The sequence below is a fragment of the Corvus kubaryi genome, unplaced genomic scaffold (assembly GCF_017639235.1).
Source record: "Corvus kubaryi isolate FWS band 111438036 unplaced genomic scaffold, C.kubaryi_AGA036_p1.0 66, whole genome shotgun sequence".
NCBI lineage: Eukaryota > Metazoa > Chordata > Aves > Passeriformes > Corvidae > Corvus > Corvus kubaryi.
Genome location: NW_024582054.1, coordinates 32241839 through 32264546, shown reverse-complemented (window position 1 = coordinate 32264546; position 22708 = coordinate 32241839). Strand labels below are relative to the sequence as shown.

Genomic DNA, 22708 nt, shown 5'->3' with positions numbered 1-22708 from the left:
GGCTTGTGCTGATCAAACAAAACCCAGAGCAGACAGTGACTGTCCCTTGTGCTGGGCACTGCCCCTGTGCTGGGCACTGCTGAGGCCTCATCGCCAGCCCTGGGTCCAGTTCTGGGTCCCTCAGTTCAGGAAGGACTTAACTGAGGGACTGGAGTGATTCCAAGGAAGGGAAGGGAGCTGGGAAAGGGCCTGGAGCACAAGTTTGATGAGGAGCAGCTGAGGGGGCTCAGCCTGGGGAAAAGGAGGCTCAGGGGGGACCCTCTGGCTCTGCACAACTCCCTGACAGGAAGGGGCAGCTGGGGAAGAGGGTCGGGCTCTGCTCCCAGGGAACAAGGGACAGCAGAAGACAGGATCCTAAGATGTACCGGGGAGGTTAGGTTGGATATTAGGAAGAGTTACTTCACAGAAAGGGTGATTAGACATTGGAATGGGATGCCCAGGGGGATGGTGGGGTCACTGTCCCTGGAGGTGTTGAAGGAAAAAGACACTAAGCTATTCCAGAGCATCCGGAGGAGGCCACAGGGATGGGGAAGGGTCTGGAGGGGCCCCACGAGGAGCAGCTGAGGACTCCTGGTCTGTTCAGCCTGGAGGAGAGGTCAGACCTCAGGGCAGCCAAAGCTTCCTCAGGAGAGGCAGTGCAGGGGCAGGGCCTGATCTGCTCGCTCTCAGTGACAGCACCCGAGGGAACAGCAGGAAGCTGTGTCAGGGGAGGTTTAGGTCGGGTATCAGGAAAAGGTTCTTCCCCCAGAGGGTGCTGGGGCACTGAACAGGCTCCCCAGGGAATGGGCCCAGCCCCAGGCTTGACAGAATTCAGAGAGCTTGGACAGCGCTCCCAGGCACAGGGTGGGATTGTCGGGGTGTCCTGTGTGGGGCCAGGAGTTGGACTCCATGATCGCTGCGGGTCCTGCCAGCTCAGGATATTCTGAGTTTATGAAAGACTGGATGTGTTCAGTCATGGGCTGGACTCGACGATCTCGGAGGTCTTTTCCAACCCAGCTGGTTCTGTGACTCCGTGCCCCTGTCCCTGATCCCGGGTCCCGTCCCCCCCGAGGGCCGCGCTCCCGGCGCCGGGACGCGTCTGAGGGCGCTGGCCCCGCCCCGCCCCGCCGTCGCCAGGCGGCGCCGCCAAGGGAGGAAGTGTCGTAAGGGCCGACAGGAACTGGCCGCGGGTTTTACGGCCGCGGCGGCCGCGCTTGGCGGCGGCGGAGCGGGAGCTGCCCAGACGCGGCGGTGAGTGGCGGCAGCGGGGGGACCCCGGGCCCCGAGCGCTCCGGGAACGGCCCCGCCCGCGCCCGCGGGGGCAGCGGGGCAGCCGCCAGAGGGGGCGGCGGGGCGGCGAGGCGCGGCCCGGGCACCGTGCGTGCCTTTGTTCGCGCCCCCCCCCCCCCCCGCTCCCCGCCGAGCGCGGCCCGTGAGGCCGCCGCGCCTCCCCTCCACCTTCCCGTCGCCCCTGTTCGGTTTGGCGCCCTCCTCCTCCTCCCCGGTGAGTTTGTGTCGGTCTCTCCCGTAGGATATGGCCGAGGTACCGCCGGGGCCTAGCAGCGTCCTGTCCCCGCAGGGGGACACGCTCTCCCCCTTCCCCGGAGGAGGAGGAGGAGGGGGGGCTGCTTCCTCCTCCTCCTCCTCTGCCACCTCCTATGCCGCCGCCGCCGCCGCCTGCACCGGCGCCCAGGACGAGGAGGCCGAAGAGGAGGAGGAAGAGGAGGGACCCGCGGGCGGACGGGAGCAGCAGCAGCAGCGAGGAGGAGGAGGAGGCAGCGACGGCGGCAAGGGGGGCTCGCAGCACCGCCACCACCATCGCCACCACCACCCCCCGCACCACAACCACCAGCTCAACGGCCTCATCAGCCCCGAGCTGCGGCACCTGCGGGCCTCCCTCAAGGGCAAGATCCTCGGCTCGGAGGCAGGGGCGGCCCCCGAGGGGCTGGAGAACAAGCGAGCCAGCAAAACAATGGGCTCCGGACAGCAGCAGTCGTCGCCCCCCACCGCAGCGCCCTGCTCGTCCCCCCACGCCAACCACCTCCCTCCCCAGGGAAGGACTGCACCCTCTCCTCCTCCTTCTCCCCCAGCTAAAGGGGACAGGAGCCAGCCTGCTGCCACAACCACGACTGCTGCTGCTAAGACTGCAGCCCGCAATGGGCTGGCAGGAGAGACTGGCTTGGAGGAGGAAGAGCAGGAGGAGGGGGATGAAGGAGGGGAGGAGGAGGAGGAGTCCCTGCAGCTACTCTCCGGGTCCTTAGCAGCAGCCTGCAGTTTGAAAGGCTCGGGAACGGACTGTCAGCCCGAGGAGGACCTAACGATACGATACGTCCAGTATGAGTCAGAGCTGCAGATGCCCGATATCATGAGACTGATCACCAAAGATCTGTCTGAACCCTACTCCATTTACACATATAGGTATTTTATCCACAACTGGCCACAGCTTTGCTTTTTGGTAAGTGCCGGAGGGAGCAGGGAGGGCAGGAGTTGGGAGTGGTTTGGGGCAGGGGAGGAGAGGATGGAAGGGTTGACGTTTGTGGAAATACTTTTAGTAATCTCTTTGTGGATAAGGCCAAGCTTTTTTGGAAATACCTGTCCCCTTGTGACCTGTGCATGTATAAGTAAAGCATGTGCCCGAAGTTCCTGCATTTGTTAACACATATTTTAAGTGGTGGGGAAAGGGTTTGAGTACAGGGCTAGGATCCAGGAATTCAGGGCTTCTAATCTTGGTTTTGACATTGACTTTTGTGACCTTTGGTAGCCTCATTTTATGATTCTGTCTCAGTTCCTCGGTTTGGATTTAAAAAAGAAAGCGCTTAGTTCACTAATGCCTTGTAACTGCTTGGTAATTCTTGCACAATGGTTTTAAAACTGACTGAAGCAGGGCTGGCACATAAATGTTAAGTGATAGGTGGAGAGGTACTGTGAAAGGTTTAGTAGACTTTTTGATCTGTGAGCTTGCTTTGAGAAAGACAAGTCCAACTGTGTTGCTTTTACAGGTGTGAGAGTGCTCGCAGCATGCAGGAATTCTCATGCTGCTCACATTGGCTCCCTGCACTAACAACGCATTTAGTTTTGTATTCTTCCTACTGCACTATTGAAAGGCTGGTTTAGCTGCCCCCCGCCTACCTAAATGTTTAGCACTTCTTGTGTCTCAGTTGCATGCTTTTAGGATGATAATTCATCCACAGGTAAATGAAACTGAGCAGAAGTTGGTCTGAGGAGTGTGTGTGCATAGCAAGGGCTTAGCTGTGTTTGGTTTACTCATAGGAACCCTTACAGCTGCAAAACAGAACGTTTAGGGGAGTGTGTGGCACTTCCTTGCTTAAGAAAATGATGAATTCTTCTCTCTTGGTGTTTTAATTAAGGCCGGACACCTCTCTGAAAGGTCTGATTTAGCCAGAGCCAAGCCACCCTTCAGTTCAGGGGTATCTCTGAAATTTTGATAGAATAGGAGTACAAGAGGTGAGGCTAATGGAGTCCGTCTGGCCTTAAACTTCCTGAATGTTCCTGTTTTAGGATCTGGTATAATTTATAGTAGGATTGATATAGTTTATAGAAGGATTTTCACAACTGTGCCTCTTAACACCCTGCAAAGGGAATACAGTAGGATTACAGGAAGTTGAGCAAAGCAAAAAGCTGACCTTCTGGAACAAAACAGAATACAAAAAATATTGGAGAGCATTGTTGGTTGCAAAGTCATGTTTGCCATTACAAGGATGCTGATCAGAGCACACTGAGCTCTGCCTGTGAATGATTTAACTCATACTGAGAATAAAGTGCTCAAGAACTACAAAAGTCCATACTTTGAGCATCAGGTGTATCCCTGGTAATGCCAAGGCAATGTTGGATACTCTTAGATCACAATGCATTTGTTTAGACTTTCAGTCGTTATGGGATTGTTGTTTTTTTTTTTTTTGTCAGGGAATAACTGGAGAATTTTGTTGTGAGAAGAGCAGTGACAAGTTGTTTGACAGAGAACTAAAACAAATGATTTCTAATAAGTGCATTCAAAGTGTAAGATATCACTCAAGGAAGAGAAAGCTTATTTTGTAATGACAGCTTCATTTTTTGATAGCCTTGAAGAATCAACAAAACTTTTCTTGAACTCAATGTATTTGCCTTCGTTTTTTTGGGAAGGTGGGACAATGTAAAGTACATAAAACTGTACAGAATAATATATGGCTGTGAATGTCTAAAGACAGCAAATTGTTATCTGCTTAATAATTTGAAGGTCTTGCAGCATGCTGCGTCAAATTCATGGAGGGGGGAGGGTTGGGGTTTTTGTGACTGGTTTTATTATTTTTAAGGTTTGTTTCTTAGAGGTTGCCTTGAAGATTTTCTGTTCTATAAAATATAATTTGTTCTTGCAGTTAATGGATTCCTGAACTACTTCTCTCTAATAAATCACTTTTAAATATTTATCTTCAGTCAGGGACTGCATATTTCAATTAGCAAGAAGTGTCAGGATGGTGAACATGAAGCTTAGTGCCTGATCTCACACAATCATTTGTCCTTAAAGCCTTGTGGCCCCACGCCCTTCTGGTTTCAGGTTTTGGCTGTGTTTTGATTGTCTTGGGAAGAGGGGTTAGCCTATGATTTGATTGTATTTGCAAAAAGATCTGTAAGGGTTCAGTCAATTCCTTTACTGGATTTCACCATCACCATTTAAAAAATCTTCCAGAGCATATTCACCTGTCCTCCCTGTGCTGTCTTGGGCACCTTTCCTTTCCTCTCGCAGGGAGAGGAGAGGACTGACACCACTGAAATTTAGGATGGGATGTGTATTTTCCCTAAATAATCAGCATTTGCCTTTTTCTGATATTTTATTCAGTGAACCATGTAAAACATCATTTTCCTATTCTGACAGTGCACAGCTAATTTCTGGGAACATTATTAACTTTATTGCATGGGTTTGAAACCTGCTGAGTTTTGGCTTGGCCTTCACAAGTTGCCCAGTTGTTCTAAGGGCTGGTGCAGCCCAGGCTGCCACTTGCTTTTCCTTTCTCTTCCAACTCCCTCTTCCTGCCTTGTGCCAGCCCTGTGTTTTTCTGATTCTGGGAGCCAAGACACCCCTCTGACCAGCATATACCTGTAAATGTGTGTATATCTAGATGTTTCAGGGTGATGCTCTGTTGGTTTAGAGCTCCACATATATTCCTGTAGGATGTCACAGGCACTGGTGCAAGAGAAGAGGTGGGAGAGCACAGCTGGAGGGAAGGCAGAGGACCAACCCTGACTGGTCACTAGTGTTTTTCAGGCTCCAACCACTTCCTAGCTGTACACCCAAGAAGTTAATATTCCACTTTAAAAGGACCTGGAGATACTGGAAATCTTAAAGCCCAGTTAATTTCAATGTCAAATTTATCCACATAAGTCTTTCCCTGACTTTAGGGGTGGCAAGTTGGGAGTACTGCTCAGTGCTGAGGTGTTACACTACAGCAGTATCTGGGCTGTGGTAATAACCAGCTAATAACCTTTTTCTCCATAAACTTCCAGTGGAAGGTGTCCCTGTCCATGGCAGGGGGGTGGAACTAGATGATCTTTAAGGTCTCTTCCAACCCAAACCGTTCTGGGATTCTGTGATTCTATGAAACTCCAGCTCTCTGCTTAAACTCATGCTTTGCCTGTCTTTGGAAGAGCAGGTTTGCACTGTGTATTAGGTGTGAGTGCCCAGTAAATGCCTGGGTTTTACTTCTTCTCAGAAGCTCTGTCAGCCCAGTTTCTCCTCAAATGATAACCACTCCTCTGCCAAAAAATGACAGGGGCAAGGGGCATCTTGTGTTTCATGTGAAGTATTTTTAAGCACTGCTACATCTTTGTTCCCAGATGGATTGATTGTAAATGCATTTTTGAAGTTGTAGCTTTCTTTTAAAGTGGTTTTGTAGCTTCCAGTATTAGCAGTGTTAAAGTTCTAGAACTTGCATTTCAGACTGATAAATTAAATATTTCAGAAACTTGTTTTCAAAATCCTTTAGCGTGGGAGAGATGAGCTTAGGAAACCTTGCACTGTGCCAGAGTTTGGATAAGACAGAACGTAATAAAAGCAGAGTTCTGGCTGAGTGTTGTAACCTCTCCTGTAATTCACTGTACCACTCAGCTGCCTTTTAAGAAAAATCTGGAAAATCTGTGCTTTTATTGGGTTCTTAACTTTGCCACTAGCTATAGCAGCATTTATAATTTAAACTTTCACAAGTTTAAAAATAACCTATTAATTCCATGTAAGTGGTTTTAAATGTGTTGTAAATGCTAAATGACTGCAGTTAAGTCTTGTTTTATACTAATGCTTTGCATTTTTTTTTTAAATTGGATTTTATTCAAGAGTCTCGGTGTGTTGAAATTAAGACTTGTAAGACATCATCCCTGTTTTTCAGTTGTGGAATACTTGGGGCGTAAAGGAAGAACCAGAAAAGTTAGGAGGTTGTCTGAGAAGTCTTCCTGGCTTCATGGCAGACGTAGGAAGAAGTTTTGCAGGAGAATTTGCAAACTCTGTATTCCAGTTTGTTTTTAGGAGTGATCACAGTTTCAGAGAGTCTCTCACTGTTGGTGGCTCTGTGAAAGCTGAAGTCCCTGCAGCACCTGAGCCGGTGACAACAGCCAGGGCAGTTATTCCAGCAGCGGCAGAGGGTGTTCCTTGCACAGGAGGGAATTGCTGGTGCCAGGTTCGTAGAGTGGAAACGGGGATGTGATGATTTGTCAGGTATCGGGAAGAGCTGTGGCTGAAGCACCGGACGGGAGGTTAAAACCATTAGCCTAAATGTATCCTCTAATGGCATTCGGTAACATGATCCCTAAATGTGAGCCAGTTCATACAGAGCTGTGGCTGGGATACTTTGGGATGGACTTTGGTGCAGGTGTGAAAGGAAAATGCAGTGCAGGTTCTGCTGCGTTTGAATTGCAAAATATTTCCCTTTTGGGGCTAGTTGGCTGTTTTAATCTCCTTTAAACAAAAGTCACAGGATCTGGATATTAACTGCATACTCAGACTGTGGCTGACAGACACAATGCCATCTTTGATAATGAAATTAATACAAATTGATTAATTCTGTGAAAAATAATGTTCTTGCTGATTTACAGACATTTCTCTACTAGCTCTTCCAGTATATTAAAATCTGGTTTGTTTTAAACATTTAAACTTATTCATAGGAATGAAGTTGATGCAAATATTGGATTTAGATTCATGTATGTTAATCCTGCTACTAATAACCTAGTATTGGAGTAAATCTTATAGTACTCTGTGGGGTTTATAATATATAATAGTGACTTAGGCTGAATTGTGTTTGTAGAAAATTGCATGTTTAGAAGTACTCTCGTATACCTGAAAAGAAAATTTGGTCCATGATTATCTTTTCCTAAATGGTGTTGTGTGGGAGCTACTTTTCCTCCCTCCTCACAACTCTCCCTATTTCAGTCTGGATTTTTTTTATTTGCACAGTTTAACCTTCTGCAGGAAATTAAATTGCAAAGTTTCACATCGCGGTTTAGGTTCATTTTCCAGCTTTAGATAAGGTTGAAAAGAAGGAGAAAGAAGAGGAAAGGCAACAAAACCCCCTCTAATTGAGGTGGAAATGCAGCACTCCCTCTGTGAGTGGAACAGCTGTACATTCACTGCCAAACTTACCTGCCTAAAGACACAGAAATAGATTTAAGTGTTTTAGAGAACTGGTAACAGAATCATTCTTTATTCAGCTCTCTGGCAACAGTGGTAAAACCAGTGGGTATTTGCTTCTTTGATCACTGAAACAAAATTCTTTGCTATTCATTTAGCATTTTAAATATATGATTCATGAATATAACTTTTCTGAAATGTGCCCTGAAAAAGAAAGAGCTCAGATATGTAGTGTCTAGATTGTCACTACTCCTGAAGTGTGTAAAAAAATATATACATCGTAAAAATTCTCCACATAACTGTTAGGATCAACAGTTTGCACGTGTTCACTCCAGGGCAAAGCACAACTATAACATGTTATTTTGTGGTGGTGTGCTTTTTTTTTTTTTTTTAGTGAGGTATAAGATTACATCTAGGTACTCTGCATAATTATAGCAATGTTCTGAGCAGTCTGTCTGATGATACTCTTTATTTAACTCCCCGCTTTTCTCAGGTCTGAGCCGAGATACAGAACTTGCCTTGAGCTGAAACTTTGCATACACCGTTTGAGTATAGGCACAGCTCCTCTTTTCTGTGGAATAAACTGTGTTTTGGAACAAATGAAAGACTGCTTAGAGGCTCTGTATTTCAGTCCAGAGTAGATCATGCTACAGTTCTTGTTTGTTGTTTTAAAAACCACTCGTTAGATTGTTCAGGGTTGTTCTTGGATACTGCTGAAATGTGTTTTCCTGCCAAATAAAAACTTAGCAATAGTTATATTTGCTTCAGCTATATTAGAAATGGAGTTAGGATCATGGAACTGCAGCTGGTCCTTTTTTTGGCTGCTTCATTTCACCTTTGCTGAAGCTCCTGGTTGACAGCTGGCTTGGTTAATAACTCACCATCCAGGTGGAGATGCTCAAAGACTTTGTTCTTTCTGGGGTGAAGAGACTGTGCCTGCAGCATGACCTGCAAGAAGGACTCTTCCATCCATGGGGTTTCAGCCTACAAGCTGTGCACAGAGGTTCAGGTGGTTGAGTTTATAGCACAGACTTTGGAGAAGTGAGCTCTGGGTTTACAGGTGGGCTGCTCTGAGGCCTGGCAGTACTGGCTCTAGCAGGTCCTCTTCATTTGACATGTCTTAGAGTTGTAAATTTGAATTATCCAGCAGCTCTTGTGCCAGCACATGCTGGTGCCAATCATGTGCTGTAGTCCTGGTTTAGCTGCTGCACTTGAGCCCGAGGCTGGTCCCCCTGCAGGTCTGTCAAAGGCTGTGGATCCACTCACATGCCCATATGTAGAATTATGAGTTTCTTTTTATCTCTGCCCATCTTTCCTGAGTGCACAGGAATTTGTTTTCCCTTTGGATGCTGTCCCACTCTGCAGCATTACTCAGTTTTACTGCTGCAGGTTATAATGTCATTAATCCCTTATGCTGCCTAATCCTTCAGTTAACATGAGTTTCCCTTTCTCTTATATGTTTCATGGTAAAATTTTGGTGAACACAGTGGGTGTGCAGGTGGTTTGATGAGTGTTTGGGGAGGAGTTGGGTCCTTTCCTTTTTGGGGTTTTTCTTGTTAATATTTCAGAATGCCTGCGTCTCCTTGACCACGGTTACTGTGACAATGCCACTGGGATTAACTGCCAGTGCATAGCTCTTAACAAACGAAATCTCCCAATAGTTAAAATGTGTGAAATTAACTGTGCTTTTTTGTTTGTTCTCCGGGTGTCATATGACTGAAAACGACAGTGTCTAAAGATTAAATGCAGCAATGCTTTTCTCTGATCCTTTGTGGCCTTGACATTAAAACCAGACAAAAATTAAGCATGTTATCTACCACAGCCCTTGTACAGGAAAATTCAGATCACTATAAAACACAAATGGATTTTTTTTTCTCTGCAGAAGCTCATATGAAAGGGTAATTTATGCCTTAACCTGGTCTTTTACTTTATTTTATTTATTTCCCCTTAATCACACGTGGTCTTGCCTGTAGACTTTGTGAAATGATAATGTGGTTCTCTCCAGGAATAATTCATTGGTCATTAATTGACTTGGAATTTAATTGGGATGCAATAAAGCAATAAGTCTTTTAATCGTAGTAATACTTTTGGAGACGCTTTTAAAATTTATGTCATTACCTTTTCATAGCATTGTACAAACATATTTTGCGTGGCTGTTTCACTTAAGAAATGAACTGGTTTACTGCTTTTGGTAGCACTGTGGATGCCAAACTGAGAATTCCATACGTGTATGTTTGTCTTTAAGGCCATGGTAGGTGAGGAGTGTGTAGGTGCCATCGTCTGCAAGCTGGATATGCACAAAAAGATGTTCCGCAGAGGTTATATAGCCATGTTAGCAGTGGATTCCAAATACAGAAGAAAAGGAATTGGTAAGAATAGCCTTTTTTGTTCTTTCTTCCCTAAATCCTCTAGCTGGGATAACTGTAGCTGTCATAAAGATTTAAGCTGAACTGAACTTCAGGATGCTTTGTGTGTCATCCCCGCCTTACTCAACCGCACGAGCTCCCCAGTGGCTTTTCTGATTTTGTTAAAATAACCTGAAATGCCCTGTGAGGTTCACACCTGGGATCTGATAAGGCTAAAAAGAAAGGCAGGCAGAAGCCCCTTACTTCTGCCTATACCACTGCCAAATAAAGCAGTGGGAACTGCTTCGTGGTTTTGTGTGTGCCCTCATCACTTTATTTCCATGTGTTCAGGCTCCTTTTTTACAGTGAACTTATTTCCTGACTTGCCCCTATAAATTATGCATATATTACCCATCAGGGAGAATGTATGGAGCTCATTATTGTATTAATCAGGGAAGAAAAATAGCTGTGTACTGTTATTTGAAGGATTGAAATGGAAATCTGTTTTGTTGGGAAGTCACAAGGTAAAGAAATCACTCTTGGCAGGGAGTTTGCCCTTCCTGGTTAATCAGTTTTGCCCTGGTGAAGGGATTTTCATTCTAACACGAGTTAGCCAAGTTGGCTTAATTAAATATCTGTTCTTATGGAACTTAATTTTTTTGTGCTGATTATTGTGAAATTACATTTTGTAAGGTATTTTTAACTAAACGTAGATGTCAGCTCCAAAGCTTAGAACTGTGCTTCACCACTCATCCACACTGAACGGCTCATACTTCTGTGATTAAAGACAGAAAATTATTGCAATTGAAAAATACAGTGATCCATTGCAGAATGTATCATTGTGTTTGCTCTCTTCCCAAAAAAACCCTCCAAAAAAACACATTACCACAACTGTTCAAGCACGTGCAGATTTTTTCTTTTCCCAGTGCAATTCAAAAGCCATTGTTGGTTTCTGTAGTGGAGCAGAGGGAGAAGGATACTGAGAAATCACTGTCTCCTTTCCTTTTAGCTGAGTCATGAAGGAGTCTGCCATAATTTAATTGCAGGTGCTTGGATTCATAAGTAAATAAGAACTAATGCTGTTATTATGAAGGTCTCTGCAAGACTTTTCCCTCACTTTAGTCAGTTTGTTAAATTAGAATTACATACATAGAATTTGTCTTTAAAGCCTTGCTTAGTCTAGCATTATATATGTTGAGTTTTTCCTACATTTGCCACCTTGCTGTTTCTCAAAGTGTGCTGTTAATCTGAAGATCTGCTTTAAATGTAGAAGTTTTATCATAACATTCAATGAAAAATCTTAACTGATTAAAGTTTTGAGAAGATTTTAAAACATTCTGTAGATTCCTTGGGGTTTTTTTCCTTTTCCGTAGCCTTCTTATGGAAGTAAGATTTATGCAATTTCACTGAACAGCAGTTTTTTCCACTAATAACTTTGAAATCAACTTTCAATTTCACCCCAATTCTACAGGCAGGTAGGGATATTACATTTGTAGAACTGTTGTGAAATAGATGAAAAATAATGATTAAAAAATTAAACTAATGCTTGACTGAGGGGAAGGGATGGGCTTCAAGGATATTATTAGATACTAGCAAACCCAAATGGGAATGAGCCATAAGAACAGTGGTTTCGTAAGTTCTGTTACTAATAGAAGTATTTGTTTTAGTAAGAGGAAATTCCCTTGGAAGATGAATGTCCTTCAAGTACATGCCAGCAGATTTTGACTTTAAATGCAACAAAAAGGAATGAATCACATCTTGGAAGGCTATATATAACACTCTGTTAAGCATAGCAGCCTGTTTCTAATATCTTTGTGTTACAAGAATCTTGCACTTGAGCTGAGTCTCTGGATAACTTCACAGATTATTTTAGTGTTCAAACCTGAGACTGCAGCTTGACTGCAACTCCTTGTTTTTCTTTCCTCCCTGCTTTCCCCAGATCTTATGTCATGTAGGTAGCACACATTAGTCATATATAAACTGTTTTTTTTTTTTTTGTTTGTTTTTTTTTTACTGCAACTCTGACACTTACTGAAATTTGTGTTTCAGGTACAAACTTGGTTAAGAAAGCTATTTATGCTATGGTTGAAGGAGATTGTGATGAGGTAAGATTTTATAATCAAAACTTTCATAATGTAAATGAAATGACGTTTGCACTCTCTTGTATGTGGATTCCTTTCACAGGTTTTTCTTCTACAGGACTTCTTTTAGGTGGGAAATAAGTTGGTAAGAAGCTCTTTTATAAAAAAGGGGAAAACAACCTCAAAAAAAAGTCTGGCACAAATAGGAGATGGACTTTGTAAATTTGCCCTAAGTGCTGAAATTCAGCTGTTTTACCTTGTGAAACTGCCTCAGCCTTCACTCAGGCCCATTTTCATGCAAGGGCCCCAGTTTGAGGTGCAGCTGAGCAGTGGGATGAGCATGTCCTGTGTAGCCCTGCCATACCTTCAGAGTACACAAAGCCACGAGAACAGTGTGTGCTGTGCTGCTGCAGAGTGTGGATTTATCACAGCCACTCATCAGGCTGTTCTGACACTACCCAGAACAGAGCTGCAGTGGGGTAGCATGATGACACAGACGTGGAAGGAGAGTCACTGAATCACTGGCAAACTTCCCTGCCCTAAAAGTTGCTACTCTTTTACCAGATTACAGTTCCTGTTTTGGGTGGGGTTTTTTTTTTCATAATATAAATATATATATAGCGCAACTCTATTGTTATGTGCCTTGTTTAACTTCTGAAGAACTCCTCCTGCATCCATCCATCCTCCTCAACCAGGTTATCTGTCCCTTTAACTTCCAGCTCCTTGGCACAATGCAGTTGTTCCTGATAGGTGAGCACTGTCACTTCATTGTGTCATAGTTAATGAGCCTTTGATCTCTGTTATCTCTCTTCAAGTGCTCCCTCAATTGTCCCACTGCCCCGTGGGGAAGTTTCTTATGCAAAGCTACAATTGGTGTCACAGGACTTCTGGCACATACTCCTGTTTATTTTTCCACTTGTTGTGTTTCGCCTCTTGCAGCATCCCCTGCCTGTGTTCTGGCTTCATTCATTGAGAGATTTATTCTTCCCCTCAGATCCCTTCATGCCTCTGCTTACTGGTGTCTTCTGCCCCCTCACCCCACCTTCTAATTTATGTTGTACTTGAGCAGTACAGTGCAGTCTGTAATTCTTTCAAGTTCTTTATTTTGGCTTCTTGCTTCTATCATGGTTTCTAAAATGCTTTCCTGTAATCTCTTTTACTGCTTGCCTACACTGAACTAAGCAAAAAGAGGTTGGTTGGTTTGTTTTCCCCATTGTTTTCCACTGTGGTCTTGCATTGACTTCCCATTTCTAGACTATTCAAGATTAAAAAAAAATTACAAAATACCTGAGGATCAGGGTCACACTGTTCACACCACAGCTGCAGAAGTGAGATGCAGAGAAGGGGAGTGAATTGCCCACTGTTATTAGAGAGTCAGGAGTAGAACTGGCTGTTTCTACTCAGGCTATGAGTTGCAGTAATTACTGTATAATTTCTGAATGTCTGTGTGCTATTTCTCATGTAAATTCATTTCTAGGTTGGACTAACAGGTGATCTCTAACAGTGACCTCTTCTGTGTCTGTCTTTTTCTTTTACCATGTCATACTAGTCCAAGAGCCCTTCTTGCTGTTTTTTATTCTCATAAACATGAAATAAATGTGATAAGGATTGCAGGTCTGCACTGAGGCCTCATTAAGTCTTAGTCACAGATTTGCATCTCTGGTGCTGTATAAATGCTTTGGATCAGGGGCAGAGGGCATTTCTCAGATTCTGTCTCCTTGTTCAAAGGCACTACAATTCAGACTCCTTGAATGGTGTGCTGGATGGAGACAGCCATGGTTTTGGGAGTGATGTTTGTGGATGATGATTCCAAACTCATCCTCTGTTTTTTGGGGGCTTTTGCACCAGCTGAGTCTTGTGCTGGCACTAGATTTTGAACTGGGAGCCCTTTAGGGAGCATGGAATACAAGCAGAGTATTTTATTGATTTTTCTGCACCATCAGCAGAGGCACACCCACACTTATTTTTATTTATGTTGTTCTTTCCACATATAGGTTATCCACAGCCAAACAGACAGTGTTTTCATGGTTTTTTTTTTTTCTTTGCCACCAAGCATAGGCTTCTTCCACATACCCAAAATGGTGCAAAATAAGGATGTTGGTTACTTGTACTCTGTGGTGGAGTGCTGAGTTTTCAGTCAGACCAGAATATGAAAAATCTAACTAGGCACACATGAAAAGCTCTGCCTGATTCTTGCTCTCACCAGTTTTCTCAACAGTTGTCAGGAGATCAGTTTCTGATTAATTGATGCTTAAAGCTCATCAAATATGAAGTAGTGCATCACAACAGTTTGTCTGTGTGAGATGTATAAATAGTTTAACCATCCCTGCTGCTCTTAAGGTATTTTTCTACATCTTGTAGTATAGTCAGAATCATGAGGAAAATGAAAAGATACTGCTTTTTGAGATAAGATGGAGTGCAATTAAAAACAAAATGCTATTTTCTGAAACTTGCTTGGAATAGGATTAAAAATGTGAATATGCAGCTGTGGGTGTCGTGAAAAATTTCCAAAGGCTGCTTGGAAACTCTTCCCTTCAATCTAATTATGGAATAGATGCAGTAAATAGACTTTATTTTAATAATTTGTGGCATATAATCTGATAAATGCCTCACTCAGTGTGTTGCTTTTGGAAGTATCATAGGTTGGACTTCTGAAGTTACCAGCATTGAGTCCTGAAAAACAAAGGATTTATACAACACCACAGATTAAAATCTTGACAAATCACTACTGATAGGTGGCATTTCAAAGCATGCTGCAATGTTCTGGCGTTTAAGGACATTTTTTTTCCCCTGTAAGCTGTTTTAGTGTGAATAAACTAAGCCAGGCCTATGGAATGAGTGATTTACAATGGTCAGCACATTGCCTAAGAGGCAGCTTCTGCTGGATGCAGTATCTTCCACAGGGGTGGTTTCTCTGGGGAAGCTGTGGAGTGAGGAGGTGAATTGCCTGGAATGGAATCTCTGTAGAGGGGAGGAGCTGCCCATGGAGCTGGCCATGGCCTACATTAGAATAGAAACCAGGGAAGTGATCTGGTGTTGGGGGTGGGTGCTTGAACCAGAAATAACCTTCAGGCCTGAAGAAAGTACTTGACAGCAGCTTCCAGCTGGAGTGTCTGCATATAACATTACAAAACTTAGGGATCTCTGATTTTTACTTTTTTTTTACCTTTGTGACTTTCTCTAGTATTTGATGTTAATGAATTTGAATATTTGGGGTAGTGAACTGTAGTGGGCTGAGTTTCTGGTAGATCACAGTGATTTAGGATAACTGTGGGCTGGTTGCATAGAAAAGGAGAACTATGGAAATAAATCAGGTGAAGGTGAATAGTTTTACTTCCAACTCCAAAGTTTTGGAAATATTTTTCTTCCAGTTTAGAAAAGAAAAGCGTGTGCTAACTGCAGCAAGGTGGGTGTCTGGCTGCTTTTTGTACTGTTTTTACTGACAAGCTATTTCCCAAAACTCTACAGCTGAAGACCCATCCTGTGGAACTGTTACATCCCTTAATTACAGTTAGAAAGGAGAAGTTGTTCATATGCAGGTTTTTCATCTGTAACAAATGACTGAGGAATCTGCATACAATCCATTCACTTCATATTACTGAAATAATGTACCATGCAAGTGGTAACTAATCAAAATAAGGCTCCAGTAAGTGGGACTTCAAAAACCTTTTTAAAGCATAAACGTAGAAAATAAAAGGGAACCACAAATTCTCATGGGAATTCCCATTGAAACTTCAGGGTGATTGAGAGTGGGTTTTTTGACCACACTAGTAGGTCTGTCATTTTAATTCAGTACCACACTAGTAAAAATGAAATGTGTATTTTTATGGAATCCTATTTGAAATCATAAAATTACTGATATTTTAGCTTTCCCTTAATCTACAAATCATATGAAGGGTGAAGTGTTGTATTTTGGGTACTGCCTCTCTTTAAAAGTTAAGGCAGTTAAATTGATTAAGGACACTGGATAAGCCCTCATAACTTGAATGCCAAACTTAAAAGTAAGAATAGCAACCTCCTCTGTGAGTGCTGAGAGGACTTTCTTCATTTGATTTGGCTGTATCCATTCTATAACTTGGTTTTTAAACTTGAGTTCCTTCAGTTTGAACTGAAGCAGAGAGAAAGCTTGACCACTCCTGTTGGCTTCAGTTCAGGAATAAATTCGAGGTATGAAAATGTAGCAACAAGGAACATTGCACTTCATCCTTAATATAGAAATTTTCTTGCTTCTAAACCTAGTTAAAATTAGAGTTGAGCTAAAATGTTAGGTTTATGAAATTTAAGAGAAAGTCACAACCTTCAGAAAGTTGCAACTTGAGCAGAAAACACTGTTAAATCCAATCAGAGCTTTGCTGCCCTTGGCGGGGGGGGGGGGGGGTTACTCTGTTATCAGAGGATTTAACAGGCATATGTGTACAACAAAATCGACCCACAAGAGCAGAAATACATGTAACAATGTAAGGTTTGGAGCTTAATTGAAAATCTCACTCAGGAAGAGGTGCATTCTTCACCAAAGGAAGCTAATGAAATCTGAATAAAATATGCCTGTATTTCCTTTTCAGAGAACAGAAACATGACTTCAGCTGCAGTATGTTGAGATCAGGGAATTACTTTTCATTGTGCTGAGACTTCTTAGAAATAGCAGAGCAAATCTCTTGCATTTGCTTTCAAGATGAGCATTCACTCAGGTAGTGAGATTCCAACAAACCTGTATTTCAACATTTAACCACTCCCTTCAGCTCAGTCACCTGCCGTGCTGGAAGTGTTTTAGCATTGCAAGGTGTTGGAGCTTGCAGTTGAATAGAGTTGTTACATCACTCTGCCAGGTTACTGAACATTTGAGAGAGTGAATGCCCTTTGTAGCTGAGAGTTCAAATAAATAATCCTCTGCACGGTGGATTTACACAGGTCAGATTCCTTCTCTGGCTTCAATGTTTTGTTTAAATTGGAATTAAGGAGTTGTACAATGTGTAGGAAATAGCCCTCTCCAGCAAAATGATTGTGCTTCCATAATATGTTACAGATGAATAGTTATCCATTTTAATGGATGAAGGATGTTAGGAGCACTCCGTCAGCTCACAGGAGTTGCTAGTAATGTTCTGGGAGATGCCAACTACAGAAATTCAATCTCTCATTCTTGCCACAAGACTAAGAATTGAATTAGGTTGTCGTAAGTGTGCAGCTACAGCACTGCCCTGCTGTAATTCAAGAACTCTGATGATTAATACTTCAATGTGTGACTCTTAGTTCCTTTTTGTAATGAACTACTTCCAAGCCTTACATTGTTCGTTGGATTGTTATCCCCAGGTTTATTGTTCTTTCAGCATCCTTACACTGAGAAGCACAGGTGGAATTGTGCATTGGAATGTGGCAGCCAGTGATTAGAGTGGTCACCTCCAATAAAATCCAAAAAAATCCATTTAATGAATATATTTGACTCTATATATAGTCTGCTGTAACCACTGGCTGCCTCCCCCTTTCACACTGGCTTAGCCACTCCTCAGACTGCAGAAAACAAACCCCATGGAGAGAAAAAGGAAAGGTTTTCTGCCAGGTGGCTTTGGAAGTAGCTCAGGAACCACCCTCAAGAGCTGGCAGGAGAGGCCAGGAGGAATGGGAATGTGTGCCTGAAGGCAGTGAGGCCACAGAGACCACAAAGTAGATGGACTTAAACTGCTCTACAAACCCAGGCTAAATTTTGGTCCTGTATTTTCATTCTGTGGTCTTTCTACAGTGACCATCAGCTCCTGTTTAATATGTGGATGTTCACTGTCAGGGGGTGTATGGAGCCCAGTCAGCTTGTTAGTTCAGCCTGTGTTCTTGTGCAACCATGATCTATTCCTAACAGCAAAATCCTGAAATAATTGAATTGAACACCAGTAAAGAGGCAGAACTAGTTTTTATTATGTGGAGTGGGTGTGGGGCTTGCCAGTTATGGCAGAGCTCTGTTCAGTGCATGTGGAGAAAAGAGAGAGAGAAACTATTCTGAAAAATTCTGAAGTTTAGTAATTAATGTCTTATTAAGGCCAGTGTAGTTTTTTGCCTGTGACTGAGAATTCTGAGACAATTTTGAGTCTTAATTTGGACTTCTCTTGGACTTGAGTTTGGTCTGAGTTATTTCTGACAGGTCTTTCCAGGGGGAAAAACACAGGGGAAAAAAAGATGGAAAAATCTGCTTATTCTTCTGGTGTTCACTGTGATTTGGGTTATTTGTTGGTACCCAGGCTGGATCAGGCTTGGAGCAACCAGGTCTAGTGGAAGGTGTCCCTGCCCATGGCAGGGGGTTGGAACTGGATGGTCTTGAAGAAGGTGCCTTCCAGCCCAGACCACTCTGTGATACTTGTGTTGAGCACAAGTAATGATTGCAAATGTTGGGTCTGACAGCTGGTGTCAACCTGAAGCTTTTATCTACGTCTAACTCAAACGAGTCAGGGGTCAAAGATATTAAATCATGAAGTAAATCCTTGTGTGCCGAGTTCTTGTTACATGCAGAAGTTCAGTTACTAATTCAAAGTATGTTTTGGACCCTCACCTGTTTGGTAGCTTGGGTTTTGGGGGGCGAATGTTGGGAGACAGAGGCTGTTTGGGATTTATTTGTTGCTGTGTTTTTTACCCTGTTATGACGTAGTGAACTGAAACACTGTTTACAGCCAAGAACTAAAGACTTTGTATGTTGTTTACAATTACAGTTGTGGATGAATTGCTGTATTATATTTTTTTCTAATGTGGGAACGGATGCTTAATGTGGAAATATTGCTTAATTAAGTAAAGAGAAGAAGAAATGAATTCCATTCATTGCTAACAAATGCACCTTTAAATAAAACCTTTGGAATTGGTTCAGCAATCATGTATTTGCAGCTGCTGACTAACGCGACACGCTTTTTTTCTTTGTTTTTATTTCTCTTCTCCCTTAAAGGTTGTATTGGAAACAGAAATCACAAATAAGTCTGCTTTGAAACTTTATGAAAACCTTGGTTTTGTGCGAGACAAGAGGCTGTTCAGATACTATTTAAATGGAGTGGATGCACTGCGTCTGAAACTATGGCTGCGTTAGGAGACCCCATCCCAGCGAGCAAGCGACGTCCCAGCAGCGCAGAGTTGTCCTTTGCATGCAATGCAATTTGTCCCAAATTGCTTTGCAAGGTGGACTTTAGTACTTTCCATGCAGCTCTTAAACCTGTCAGTGTCCCATTGAGTGTCGCACACATTCGTTGCACTTTGGCATGGCGCATTTGTTCCGAATTAAAGCCGATTGTCTCAGACTCCGAGTCCTTTTGGTACCAGCCAGATGTGCCAGGTGATAGCCAAGATATGTTCATTCATTTGCAAGTCTGCTGACTCTTTAGGACATCCACACAGTGAACGTTTTATCAGAGAAACCTGGATGGGAACGCCGCTTTTGGTTCCCAAAAATTCAAAATAAAGCCAATGTAGATTGTAAAATTCTGTAAGTATACTAACATTTCATACAAAAATTGCCATAGTTTTCTGGGGAAGAAGAAGAAAAAGAAAAAAGGCTTCAATTTTAGGTTTTATTTTTCAATATTGAATTTTTCCATTCTTAAATATTGGTACCTCAGTGATTAGTGAATGAAAAAATGTATTGTAGGGTGGGGTGTGTGTTACAACAAGTAACCATTAAATTGCGTCTGCCAGTGCCTGTATAGATAAGTATATTTGTCTTCACCTCTAAGTTTGAAGTGCATGCTTTTATTCTTTTACTTTCTTCAATTGTCTTTGCAAGAAAAAAAAAATCTGCTTTTATTTAAATTCTGGATTTGATAATAAATTATTTCAGATTTTTATAATTCGGATACTTCTCCCAAACAAGGGTTTGGAAGGCCCTTCTTATAGCAAGAAGTGTAAGCTAAATTGAAAACCTTGAGTAGCTGCTAAAAGAACCTGGTGGCACCAGTGAATCTCTGCTGGGTTTGAATGCACTTTTTTCATTAAAAGAGTGAGGGACTTCTTTTAAAAGAAGATATAGAAAATTAATGTAAATTGGTATGATTTTTATTTAATCAAAATTATTGCTAGAAGCTCTGAGAAACAGCTATTTTAAGATAGTTGGAACAATTTTTTTTTTTTTCAGATTCAGATTGCTTTGCTTCAGTGTTCTAAAATGCTTCAATCTTTGGTTCTTGGTCTTGGAAATAAATTTCAAGGTGTATCATATTCATTTTTAGCTGCTCTCATTTTCTCAACTTACATGAGCTAAATTATTGGGGGATTTTTTTCCCCTCTAAAATCAAAGCAGCGGGGAAGGAATTCTGTCTCTTTCTTGCATTCACTCTTGCTCTGTTTTTCTCTCTTTTTTTTTTTTTCCCTTTCTTTGCTTGGGCTTACATAGGTTTTACCAATACCCATCAATTTTTTCAGTAATGGCAGTGTCGAGGCTTTCCTGTTCTGTGTGATTCCATAGCCCAGGTCTATGAATCAGTTGGGTTGGTTTTTGTTTTTTGGGTTTTTTTTCATTTTGAAAGACAAAAATAAAGGTATTAGTTGACTTGTGGAAGCACCTCTGTAATCAGAGATCTCAGAATATTCAGAGCTGGAAGTTGATCCACCAGGATCAAGTCCAACTCCGATGTGAATGGTCCATACAGGGATCACAAGGATGAACTCTCAGTGAATCCACTCCTGTGGAATCGAGCGAATTCTCCAGATTTGCCTTACTACACTTGGGGGTTTTTTTTTTTCCTCTTTTTAGGGTTTGGTTTGAGTCGTGGGGTTGCTTTTTTGGGGGTTTTTTTGTTTGTTTTTGCTAATTACTGTACACTAAAAACAAAACCAACAAAACCCCTACCTCCAGTATCATTTGGAAAAGAGCCCTGTGCAGGAAAACTGGATTTGAGCAAAGCCTTTTGCACAGACCAATCGCACATGGTGATGGATGTTTCTTACCATGTACAAATCATGAGTTGTATTTGAAAATAAAGATTTTTAATGGAAATTGGCCCTGCTGAGTTTTCTGCTTGTAGATACCACCTGTGCTTTTGAGGGGTCTGTTCCCCTCAGTAAAGAAAACTCATCTTCAAAGGGTGCCCAAGACAAAGCGGTGTTTGTTACCAAATGGGGTTTGTTACTGCCAGGACATGCTGGAGCTCAGCCTAAAGCCTGTGTGTAGCCACTGCTGCCTTGTGACACGATAAAACCTCTTGTTATCCCGCTCCCTCAGGGTTGCCAGTTTTTCTGGGTGGCTTTTCAGCAGTTTCGATCAGTGTTAAAACTTAAATGTTGGTAGCCAGTCCATTGAGTCAGGTTTCCCTCAGCTGTGGTCCAGGATGTAGGGACTGCCCTGGAGCTGGATCAGGGAGGTTTCAGACCTTGCAAGCAGCTGCTGGGCTTGAATGACAAATTGCAAACTGGGCTGCCTTGTGTGTCTGCTGGGGTTTCAATCTGCAGAGCCAGACAGGCAAGTTTTCTATTGGTTAATGTTTAAGCCATGGGTGTCTTCAGATTCAAAAGCCGACTTGGAAGTGAGCTGAAATCCCTCCTCACTGCCAAAAACATCCCTCTGGAGCAAACTTCAAATACAATTCTGGTTGGTTATTGTAAGAAGTGGTTGTTACCATGCCCGTGTTGAAAATACTGAGCAAAATAGGTGCAGGTCTCTCTTTTTTTTGTTTTTCAAAGAGCTCATGGCCCAAAAGGTTCTGCCATGGCTGCTGTGTCAGAGTTCACTGCAGGAGACACTGAAGCTGCATGTGTTGGGTCGTATCAAACAGGTTTGTTCTCTGTACTGCTTGGGATTTGGAAATCAAGTGGGAAGCCTTGAATTTGCATAGGTTTTCAAAAAGAATCTAGCAAGGAAACGTTGGTTATTTCTCCTGTCTGTTGCTAAACACAGTCCTCTCCCCCTCACCTTTTTGCATTGACAAATCTAACTAAGGAGGTGATTGCTTTTATATTTAAATTTGCCCAAATGTTGCTACTGGCTGACATGTCAGTCTGGATGTTTGCATTCATTATGTTGTTTTTTTTAAGAAATGATCAGGTTCATCACCTTCAAGGCATCATCGAATTGGTGTTGCATAGTACGTCACAAACTATTTTTCAGGGCACTGCAAGACATTGCTACAACTCAGTGCTGTGTTGACAAAACTTCAGGTCTTGTATAAACATTACAACCTATGTTGGAGTTCAGGTATCAGGTGGGCATCTATGAAAATAGCAAGTGTATCTCAAAATACTGGACTGCTGTTTTGAGTGGATTATATTCTTCTGTCCCTTTATCCTTTTTGATGAGAACAAAAACAGTGGGGTTACGAAATGTACAAGTTGTCTAAATACAATGCAGTCAAATAAATGGTTAAGTTGTTTATCTATTTCCTTTTCAATGGGAATGTTCTAATGATTGTTTTGTTTTGTCTACAAAATACAAATACACACTTGCTCAAAGCCAGGCTGGATGGGGATGGGAGCAGCCTGATCCAGTGGAAGGTGTCCCTGCCCATGGCAGCAGTGGAATGAGGTGGTCTTGAAGGTCTCTTCCAACCCAAACCATTCTGGGATTGACAGAGAAATGGTGGGAAATTTTTACTAGAGAAAACTGTCTATCGTTACTTGATTTTAAAATTTCCTTTCCTGTGTCAGGAGCATCTTGAACATCATTTATCTGAACATCTGTGTCATAGCTGAACTGAAATGGGTCATTTTTTTATGGCTGTTAAGTCATGACTAACACAGTCACT

General features: G+C 42.6%; 1 protein-coding gene across 1 annotated transcript; it reads left to right on the top strand.

Annotated features, from left to right (window-relative positions):
- Nucleotides 1–1139: 1139 nt before the first annotated feature.
- Nucleotides 1140–22354, top strand: NAA30 (N-alpha-acetyltransferase 30, NatC catalytic subunit). Its single transcript, XM_042047450.1, has 5 exons — nucleotides 1140–1230; nucleotides 1511–2434; nucleotides 9834–9957; nucleotides 11983–12038; nucleotides 18931–22354. Exons 2-5 carry the CDS (start codon nucleotides 1514–1516, stop codon nucleotides 19066–19068), a joined length of 1239 nt encoding a protein of 412 aa, XP_041903384.1. The 5' UTR covers nucleotides 1140–1230; nucleotides 1511–1513; the 3' UTR covers nucleotides 19069–22354.
- The last annotated feature ends 354 nt before the right edge of the window (nucleotides 22355–22708 follow it).